This window comes from Scyliorhinus canicula, chromosome 19 (genome assembly GCF_902713615.1).
Source record: "Scyliorhinus canicula chromosome 19, sScyCan1.1, whole genome shotgun sequence".
NCBI lineage: Eukaryota > Metazoa > Chordata > Chondrichthyes > Carcharhiniformes > Scyliorhinidae > Scyliorhinus > Scyliorhinus canicula.
In genome coordinates this window covers 67031544-67042622 of record NC_052164.1, presented here as the reverse complement: position 1 = coordinate 67042622, position 11079 = coordinate 67031544, and the positions used below count along the sequence as shown (strand labels likewise).

General features: G+C 43.3%; 1 protein-coding gene across 4 annotated transcripts in view; it reads right to left on the bottom strand.

Moving 5' to 3' along the window:
• Nucleotides 1-711: 711 nt before the first annotated feature.
• cdon (cell adhesion associated, oncogene regulated) overlaps nucleotides 712-11079 on the bottom strand; it is a 223234-nt gene continuing 212866 nt past the window's right edge. For 3 of the 4 annotated variants that reach the window (XM_038779247.1, XM_038779246.1, XM_038779244.1), the window contains 2 exons: nucleotides 6429-6688; nucleotides 712-4988 (listed from right to left, as the gene is read on the bottom strand). In XM_038779247.1, the coding sequence (XP_038635175.1) occupies nucleotides 4819-4988; nucleotides 6429-6688 (430 nt within the window). In that variant the 3' untranslated portion in view covers nucleotides 712-4818. The remainder of the gene's footprint in view (nucleotides 4989-6428; nucleotides 6689-11079) is intronic. The other variant, XM_038779245.1, reaches the window with a different exon arrangement.

Below are 11079 nucleotides of genomic sequence, written 5' to 3'. Positions count from 1 at the left end.
TACAATATCAGTACGCATATACAATGGGAACAGAGTGACATTGGTAACTTATAACACCGTGAATCTCATTCACCACAATTGTATTCTATGTTGGGGTGTGCCCTTCTCTTCTAAATATTTGTATATATATATATATATAGATATATGTTTCTTATTCTGTGTACATAACGGTAATTATACTTTGTTCAAAAACCCAATAAAAACATTTATAAAAAAAGCTGTGTGTTCCCTTTCAAAATTGGACAAATTATTCCTCCAAATCAATTGTGATGTTCCTCAAAATTAAACACACATACAAGTTCAAACTGTTGTCAGACTTGGTTTTGATAAAATTGGAATGGTGTATAAATGCAGTGTGCAGGATAATAATGAGACTTTAATAGGTCAGACTGGTCCCAGAGGTTTGCTTACTAATTTCAGGAAGAGCAGCAGCAGAAGTACAAGAATGGAATTCATTAGACATGAGACGCAAATATCCAACCATGATTCTGACTGTCTTGTGACAGCTGCTGCAATGTGCACTTAGTACAAGACAACATTTAATTCAGCTGATGATCGCCATGGCTGGAAAGCCTTGAAACAAAAATTGTTTGAAGTTGCTAACAAATACTGACTCCTTTCCGCAAACACGCTGATGAACTGAGCGATGTGGATTGGTAATCTGGCAAAAAGTTGACATTTTCTACAATATAAGTGAGAAAACAGAGAAAGTTGATTTTTGTAAGCAGTTTATTTGCTGCAGGCACCATACTGAGTGGAGCAAACTTTCAGCCCTTGCAAGTACATAAGTTTGACAAAATTGGTTTCAGCAGACAGAAAACTGCAGCGATCCCACTTAATTCAGACACAGATTTACAGAGCATTGTATTTTCCTCCCTATTGACCACCCACCCAAAACCCAGCGATAGCATGCTGAGAGCAGACATTGTTCGAGTGTGGAACTTCCTGGAAGGAGGTCCTGCCTTCCCATCTGATTGGCCACTGCAGGCAGTACCCAGAGGACAACTGATGGAGGCTGGAGTCTAGGATTTTCAATTGGCCTGGCTGGCAGACCCCAGCGAGGGGGTTCCAGGTTGAAGGGAGTGGGGGAGGGTTAAAGAGGGGTACCAATTGGGGGTAGGGGAGAAGGTTCATTCAATAAGCATAGGGGATGGCAAAGGACCCCCCCCCCCCCTCTTGTCCAACAGCAGCCTGCGCAGAGAAAACTGCCAGGCTACCCATTTTGACTGTCATCACCTGCTGCATGTAAAATAGCAGTTGAGGTGGAATTAGGCCATTAATTGGCCACATAAAGCCCTCAATAAGCCTATGGACAGATGGGTTGCCTGGAATCTTCTCTGCCAACCTCAACATGGTTGACAGGTCAGGGGTGGGTGTCAAGGCCACCCATATTATTTTACAAGCCCAGTGCCTTCAAATACACCGGTGGGGGCGTGTATGAAGATGCAATTTCTACCTCAGTAGTTCCCTTTGTAATGCTAACCCTTCATTTTCCCCCAAAAAAACAAGAAATGAAGAGGTACAATCACACAGAAGAACTCTGGGTGCTATTTGGTGCTGCTGCAGCACTAGGACCCTTAGCAAGTGAAGGCAACAGCATCATCTTTAATATTAACAGTATCTTACAAACACATCTCGCTGAGCTATCATATTTAAAAAATATGTACAATTTCAACAAGAATATTACAACCATTTATGAAAATATACCATATTTTCTATATAATACAAAAACATGCATTTAAAAAAGACAGCACTAGTGTTTTTGATAAGAGGGTGTCAGGCAAAGAGTACAAAATATAAACATTTTCAGCCAGTTTGATTTCTTATGAAATAATCAGTACCGGAAAGAGATTTTAGGACAACATATGACATGATGAAAGGATCGGAGTGTAATATTTTACAATTAGATGCTCTCGGCATGGAACCTCACACCCACTCAGCACAGTTCAGGAAACTGCACATATCCCATGGTTTTCTGTCAACAGGAAAATTATTGCAGATGAACTCAGTTTGACCATAAACCAATATCCATAGACTCTACAGCAGAGTTCACTGGATTGAGATCAGGAGTAAAACCCTGTCCGATCTTTTCCCTCCCTAGCTGAAAGGCTAACTGTGGCTCCTCTACTGCTGCTGCGGACAGGCAATTGTGGACAGAGATTTCCTGACTTAAGCCCTAGCAGGAGAGGCTCTGAACTAGGACTAAATAATAGGAAAAATATTATCCTTCAATTTGCTGTCATCAGTGCACTGCTTTGAGAATCTGCCTTAACCACCTGTCTGGTAAAAATTGTTAGCCTGTTTTAAATATTCTAGACAGGAACAGACAATTTAACAAATGTATTAACCAGTGAGCCAAGGCATTTTTTACAGAGGGAATGTTATACCAATAACTCCAGCTCTGACCCTCCAAGCCTGCAGGATTAAGATAGCTTTAAAAGCCTTTCACAGAATCAGATGTCCTTTTGCGATTTAAGCAAAAAGCGAATGACCTAACAATCAAAACCTTTCTACAAGTCACATAACTGATAATGCACCCATGCCCAAAGAAGTCACGTGAGCAAATCTGTTTGCTTACGTCAGTGTGAAGTGAGTTGATCTATTAAGGATGTTGTCTCGATATAACCTGTTACTTCTTTGCTTGGGGGGGGGGGGGGGGGGGGGGCATGGAGAAGTGGTATTATAGAGCAAGTTTCTTCAATGGACCAATTTAACTCAGGAAATGTGATTAAAAAGATTCAATTTTGGAAAGAGGAATTTTTATCTTGCCATCACATTTTTTGCAAGGACACTTGGCCTGCAATTCAATCAATGGGTAATTGGGGCACCTCTTGTGCATGGGGCAGTCAGATGACAATGCCACTTAAAATGCAACAGTAGGCAAATATTTTTTGGGGGGTGGGGAGTTGAAATTAGAGAAGTAATATAAAACTAAACTAAATGCAAAGGATTCAAGACTGTTGCGCAACTAGCAGGTGGTGAGGCCTGAAGCAGTGTTCCCAGATATTCCAAGCCCCTTTGTTGGTTGTGTTCCGTGAAAATCCAGGAACACATAGCAGGTATGGCAGCATCTGAGAAAATGCAGCTCAGGGAGTTGGCCCATTTCTGATTGGGAATTCCACAAAGCATTATCCACCTGTTTTCCCTTCCAGACACTGACAGAGATGGTCAGTATATTCTGTCACACAAGCCCTTGAGAAGTATGGTCTCCTTAAACCTACCAGAGTCCTGGCACAGCCTACAGCAATAATTCAAACCCAGGTTTTTAACTCAAAGAAGGCGGTTGAAAATCAGTTTCAGCAGCTGATGAATTTAGTGAATTGCTAGCAGCTTGGAGCACCTTATTTACACCAAGTAATTTTTGCTTATCCGTATTTGTATTTTGTTCTTTTAGTGTAAAAATCACGAGGCAATGATGTTTTCATTATGCTGTAACCATCAGACCACGTGTAGTATAAACCAAACACATAACAAGTTAGGTGGATTGGACATGATAAATTGCCCTTAGTGTCCAAAATTGCCCTTGGTGTTGGGTGGGGTTACTGGGTTATGGGGATAGGGTGGAGGTGTTAACCTTGGGTAGGGTGCTCTTTCCAGGAACCGGTGCAGACTCGATGGGCCGATTGGCCTCCTCCTGCACTGTAAATTCTATGATCTATGATCTAAATTAATACTTAGACCTCTGTCACATTCCCCAATAAACAAGCTTACCATAATAGCAGTTGACTTGATTAGTGGGTACAGTTGGGCCTACTGATCTTGTGTTTTTTTTTGCACGATCAAAGACTGGTGAAGCTCTGTTCCTCCATTTACATGGACATCAAATGTTTGCTCTGCAGTGTTGCCTATTCTACCAGGAAACAAGTTCTGGATATTCAGCATTGAAACTCAAGCAGCAGAATGAACATTGCCCTTAGCAATAAGCCATGGCTGTTTAGAAGTTAGGACAACCAATTGCATTTTTCAGTTGTGAGAATTTCTACAGATGTTGATTGGTACCCCAAGAAAAATACTATCTGGAAATGTTGCCTTTCACACAGGCAAAAAAAACAATGCATCCAACTCACCTGGCTTCAATCAAACCACCAGGCACCAAGGAAGATGCACCCACATCTTCCCCAACTTGATAATGGGTGGTGGTAAATGATAGATGAAAACCAACATCAAACAGGTCAACTCATCCCAGTGAGACTGTGCCTCATCTGAACTCAATATTTTATCAACAGCAATATTAAATGTTAGTGATGGATCCATGATCACAATGCAACAGCGGACAACAAGGAAATTTCAACTTGACCTGAACCAAGCTGGTCCATGTAAATGGAGTCAGTTTAAAGATCAGGTCTATCACCAGCCTTATTACCAACATCTCAGTAATTTGTATTCCATGCATCTCACATCAGGCCCCTGTTACAACACAATCCTCCATTTGCCTTAACCGTTGTGCGGGTTCTTTCAGGGTTCAGCTCCCTCCATCTTAATCTGGGTATCAAATCTTAAAATGTCCTCCTTACAAGTGCTTCTCAATCCACCAGACAGGTGTGATCTGACATTAATTAACAATTTCTATAGCTTTTTTTTATATTATTACAAAACTTTATACAAAACAAGGCTAAAACTCCACATTCTGCAGAGAAGGAACTTCTCTTCAGAAAGCATAAATAATTAAAAAAGGGTGAAGACATCTTTTAACCAGGTACATTCATATGGGGTAATATTTTACTACTACAAAAAAATAAATAGCATTATTTTCTGATCCCTCCTTGGTCCTCTCAGTGACTCGGTGCAGTCTGGCTTCAGACAAAGAGAATGAGCCTCTTAGGTTTCCTGGAGTTGTTCTGTTGGGTCCTTGCAAGGGTTGTCTTCAGCAGGTCCTGTTTTACTCCAGGCTGTTGAATTATCACAGTCCATTAGAGTAGAGTCAAGAGAAGGAGGAGGAACACCATTCAACGTTTGGTTCTCGGTTTCCAATTCAGGATATTTGTCATCTGGAAGGGAAAATAGAAAGGATTAACTAATGGTTGTTCAACCTCCCATCATAGGACAACCCCATCATCCCATGTACCAATCCTCTGAACCTTTCACTGTAGCATTTCTAATGCAAGTATCCTTAAATGTGGAGACCACACAGCACTTCAGATGTGGTCTCACCAAAATCCTTACAATTGCAGCAGGAGTCCTATACTCTAATCACCTTGCAATAAAGGCCAACATGCCATTTGCCTTCCCAATAGCTTGCTGTATCTGCATTCCTTGTACCAGCACACCAAAGTCTCTTTGAACATTAGCCGTTACAAGTTTCACACTTTTTAAAACTTATTCTGCTTTTCTATTCTTATGACCAACATGAACTTCACAATTCCCTATATTATACTTCTTCTGTACTCTTCTCCCTGTTCGGTTACCCCGCGTACATACATAGCGATCGGGGGTCATCCCACTCACTTAACGCGTCTAAGTTTCATTGTAGCCTCTCTATAACCTCCCCAAAGTTAACTTCCCACCTAGCTTGGTATCATCAGTAAACTTTGACACATTACTCAATGTCTCTTCACCCAAAGTCATTAATATAGATTCTAAATGGCCAAAGCCTGGGCACTGATCCTTGAGGCACACCATTAGTCACAGCCTGTCAAGTTGAAAAATGCCCTATTCAGGCCTAATCTTTGCTTTTGTCCATTAACCAATCCTCTACTCATGCTAATAGATTACCATAAACGGCATCAACCCGTAGCTTGCCTACTAACCTATTGTGCGGGACACTACTGAATGCCTTTTGGAAATGCCTTTTCGCCATATTTCAGCTCATTACTCTGATGATGTTCAATTGGCATAGGAATTTCCTCATTAAAGGCGTGGGCCTGAAATGAGGGGACTAAAGTGGATTGTCAGTAGAAGTCTAACTCCAGTTCAAGAATTCGATCTTCATCACAACAGTGTTTAATGAAAGTATCATCGCAGCTTTGCATAATTTGGAAAGAACTAGCTTGGTGCACCATTGACCAGAGACACCCTTTAAATTCCCCAACCTTCCTTGTCCACATTTCTCGCACCCTGCAGTTCCGACAGCCATCCTTGCTGGTTCTTGGAAGGGTTATAAACAATGCTCTTTGAAGGGAGGAGATTACTGACAGCACCGTACATCTGCCAATCCAGAGACTACGTACAATCGTGACAGCTTGCTTGCATTGGGAGAGTTGGTTTCTGGGCAACTACCACATGGAAACCCAGGAACTGGCTTTGATGTCACTTATGCTCCTGTAGCAGATCAATTAAAAGTTGCCACCTCTTTTGAGAATGGGAAAGGGCTTTCCCTACTTTGTGTAGGATTCCATTGAAAATGCTCGTGAGAAGAAACATATACCAGAAGTATTAGTGCCAAGTCATCCTAGGAGGTGAAGGAAAGGAAAACTGGACACAAATCGCACCTTCAATATTGTCCTCGTATGATTGGTCCAGTTGATCATTGCAGCAGGAACCTTGGGAAGGGAATTGTTGTGCACTTTCCTTTGCACTTTCACACTCTGGCTCGCCGATATATTCAGTGGCAATCGATCCAGGGCACAATGGAGCAATCATGTGATTGAGAGGCATCATCTCCATGCCGTCTTGGTGACAGGTTGGTGTTCGCTGAATTATGGGTAAATTGTTGCTCGGGAAAGTGCCGTTGGTTTTAGTGAAACATCTGCTGAAAGGGGAAAGGGAGAATTTAACCGAGAACATAACATGCCTGCTAAAATAACTGTGTAAGTATGTACGCAGCACCAATCAGATACCTAACACAATGACAAGGCATATTATACAGCTATCAACAAAGAGATGGAAGAGAGTTTCATAAGAGGAGAAGGCAGAAAGGATAAGCAGGAAGAACATGTAACAAGAGAATGGAGAAAGGGGAAGGGGAAAAGTAGAAAAAAATGGAGGGATAGCGAAGAGGCAAAAGCAAGAGGCAAGAGAACATGACAGTGAGAAAATCATTGCTCCTGACGGTCCATCCAATGGAAAACAACTTGGTGCTTGAAGCAACATCTTTACATGTTTTAAGTACCCATTGACACTCAGTAAGATAGCTCACCTGTAAAATATTATTTTAAATTTCATTTTAAAAGATGAAACCCCAAAAATAAAAGAAGACAAAATATCAAAAATAGACCAGGCAAAAACGGGTGGGCAGAATGGCGCGGGAGGCCAGCACAGGATCTGAGGCTGGGGTACCGGGGTCAGCACCCCAGGCCTCAGGTCAAATCTGGTCGGGGGAAATGTACTGAGCGGGTGGTGGGATTGGGGGGAGCGAAGAGACACTTGGATGGCTGAGGGTATGGGGTGGCGCACTTTGGGAGTTCAGTCTGGGCCTGTACAATTGTTACTGAGATGTTAAGATGAGGTTTTAATTCTTCTAACTTCTTTCTGTGACTATTGATGCAACCCAGTTAGAACCAACCGAAGTTTGCGATTTATATCGCATTTTTGGATGATTTTCAGCGTAGGGCAAGTACCCTGGGGAAGTTTGCGCTTCTGAGCAATTGCTGTGCAAATCTTACCAGTGAGGATCTCCGAGAGGGGTTCTCAAGATTTTCTTTGGGATCAGCTTGCTACAACCAAAGAAAGGGACAGTGCGTGGTCTCAAGGCACAGAACAAAGAGCGATGAAAAGCTGACTTCTCAATGTATCCAGGGCTCTAGGCAGTCAAACGCCAGTGAACTAACAGTCAAGCTCAGTGGCAAGGCAAAGCCACAATTGCTTACAGCTCATTTCCACTAGTATCATAGACAAATATACAAAGTAATCCTTCAATGGTGCTACTGTGTACAGCAGTAACAGTAAGCAATGGAATTGCCAGGATCTTCAGCAGGCAATTAGTCTCGAAGCACAGCCAGCTGAGAGGTTACAGCCTGGGGATGGGGGAAGGGGTTAAGGTGCAGAGAGGAAAAGGGGGCGGGGGACAGGAAGCAGGCTGCTAGTGCAATGTTAGCATCTTGAAGATAAGCACTTTCTCCAGTTTGTATACACAAGGTACTGTGGAAAAGAGGACTGTTTTGTGTGTGTGTGTGTGTGTGTGTGTGTGTGTGTGTTTTTTTCAGGCAATGATCTGCAATTAGCATGAATAACTGAGCTGAAAAATGGGAGAACTAATGTATTTATAAGAGTGGCTCAGTACAACTTGGTCTCTGTGCGTTGTAGAAGACATTTAACCGCCCCTTGGTGATGGGTAGCACTGACCACCAGCCTCGCTTCCCCTCGTTACCACCGCAGTGAAATTCTGAGGGTTTTTTTTTTTGGGAAGTAAAGGAAATACAGGACTTGTTATTTTAAAATAGTCACTCAACCCAAAAGGAAACAAAGTGCTCAACAAATAAAGATTGAGAAGGCAAGGCTCTTTTCTCTGGAAAGGCAGTTGAGGGGTGACCTAACAGAGGTTCTTTAAAATTAAGAGTGCTCTTGATAGCCTGGGACATAGGAAGCTGTTTCCACTTGTGGGAGAGCCCATAACTAGGGGCTATAAAGACAAGATAGTTGGCAATAAATCCAATAAACAACTTTATTACTTGGTGAGAATGTGAAACTCACTTCCACATGGCAAGGAGCACAGATGTATTAAAGGTGAAGCTGGGCAAGAGAATGAGGGAGAAAGAATTGAAGGTTATGCTTATGGGAGTAGATGAATTAAAACAAGAGGAGGTTAGTGTGTCATGTGAACATTGGCATAGACCTGTTGGACTGAATGGTCTGTTTCTATGCTGTTATGATTCTAAATAATATGTTTGGGTTTACAGAGAAAGGGTCATGTTCAGCATAACACATGATACGGTAATAGACATCAGCAGGATTTGTCACTGGTCAGTTTTTGCTCACAAATGACAAAAAGGTTTGTGAAACATGTTTTGCAAAGACATCGCTGCATTCATTATTTCCAACCCTTCCAGTCGCACAAACACTCACTGAACAAAGTGTGAAGCTGAAGGCCACTGGTTTGTAGTTTTTACAGAAAAATGAATAGAATTTCATTTCATAGAATAAAAATCCATGTAACTTGAAACAGAATTTGGCTTTTTGAGTCATGTTAAACCAGCGCTACAAAGGGCCGAAAACTGAAGGAGTGAATTACTCAAGATTATTGCTGGCTTTGGATAGATGATCAGAGCCAGGGCTGTGGCAGGGGTACAAACTGTGCTCAAGGAACTAAGGAGTGGAAAATAAAACAGGCAGACTTCCGGTGACGGCATGCAAAGACAAGACGCACAAAAAATGGCTCCCGGCAATGTATTGGTATTTGATCCCGTTTACCCATTTCCTCCGCCACCGCCGAAGACTTTGGTGCACAAAGCCAGTGAGTTGAGTAGGTTACCTCTTTCCAGACGGGGGGGAAAATCATCGACAAAGAAGCTCAATATTAAGAAGGCTCAGGAGGGAAACCTGAAGGAAGTCGAAGGAAGATTAAAGAGGGAAAATGGTCGTCGTGCCCATTACATTAGACACGTTGGCAGTGTTAATGACACAGGAACTTGAAAGATTCGGCAACAAATGGGCAGGCAGTTCAAGTGTCAGGACCGGGAAATTAAGAATTTTTAAAAAACCACCGCTGAAGAGGCTTTGGTTTGGGCCCGATCAGTGAAGTTGGTGCGAGCTTCAAACGTGAAGGCACAAGGCGAGGGGCTAAAAGGGGTGAAGAGGTCTTGTCGAGGAACAAGGATCAGTTTGCCTCAGTGGAGGCAGAGTTGCTGGTGGTGGCGGAAAGCAATAAAGGTCTGAAACTTAAAGTGGAGGACCTCACGAATAGGTTACGGCAGTTAAATTTCAAGTTGGTGGGGCTGTCAGAGGGAGTGGAGGGCCCGAAGCCGACTGGGTATTTCTCAGAGGTGTTATCTCAGCTGATGGGAGGGAAAGGAGTGTTCGCCCCTCCAGAACTGGACAGAGCTCGGGCAAAAGCCAAGACCGAATGAGTCACCATGGGCAGTGATACTCCGCTTCCACTATTATCAGAGAAAGGAGGGGGTCTTGGAGTGGGTGAAAAGAATTCGGAAAATTGACTGAGATGGAAATACACTCCGAATATATCAAGATATTGGGACTGAATTGGCATAGAGATGTAAGGTGTAAGGGCAGCACGGTAGCATAGTGGTTAGCACAATTGCTTCACAGCTCCAGGGTCCCAGGTTCGATTCCGGCTTGGGTCACTGTCTGTGCGGACTCTGCACATCCTCCCCGTGTGTGTGGGTTTCCTCCAGGTGCTCCGGTTTCCTCCCACAGTCCAAAGATGCGCAGGTTAGGTGGATTGGCCATGATAAATTGCCCTTAGTGTCCAAAATTGCCCTTAGCGTTGGGTGGGGTTACTGGGTTATGGGGATATGGTGGAGGTGTGAACCTTTGGTAGGGTGCTCTTTCCAGGAGCTGGTGCAGACTCAATGGGCCGAATGGCCTCCTTCTGCACTGTAAATTCTATGTCAATAGGGTGGAGGCACTGTCTTATACTAAATAAGGGCGTGAGGTTTGGAGTGGTGTACCCGGCGCATTGACGAGTGACAATGGATTCAAATGATCACTTTTTTGATACGTCAGAGCAAGCGGAAGCTTTCATCCGAGAGAAGCTGGGACTGCTGTAAAGATGGCTATTGTGAACTCTGTGTATGAAGGGGTGTTCGCATGATGTAGATATATTGCTGCTTTTACCACTATTTTACTTTTGCTCTGTTGGGGGAAAGGGGTGGTTGTAAAAGGGGATTGGTTCGTGTTCCTTTCTGTTTTTTTTAACTCTTGGAGGGGAGAGAGGCTTGTTGGTCTTGTTGGGGTTTGTGTACAGTTGAGGGGGAGAAGGGATGTACTGGCTGTTGTTTGAGTAAAAATGTTAAGGGAACCCCGATTGCGAGCCACTTTGCTGGTGATGGGGACAGAGGAGGCTAGCAAACGGTTGGGGGCAAGAGAGAGAGACTGTTGAGAGGAGCGTAATAGGTCTAGCTATAAATTTGTGTTTCTGTGGTGGGGGGAATTGGAGAGGATGTGGCAGCAGTCTGTGGGCCTGGAGGGGAGGAGTGAACCGAGAGTGACCAGGGGCTTTTCTTTGTTTCACCCGGTTGCTAGGGC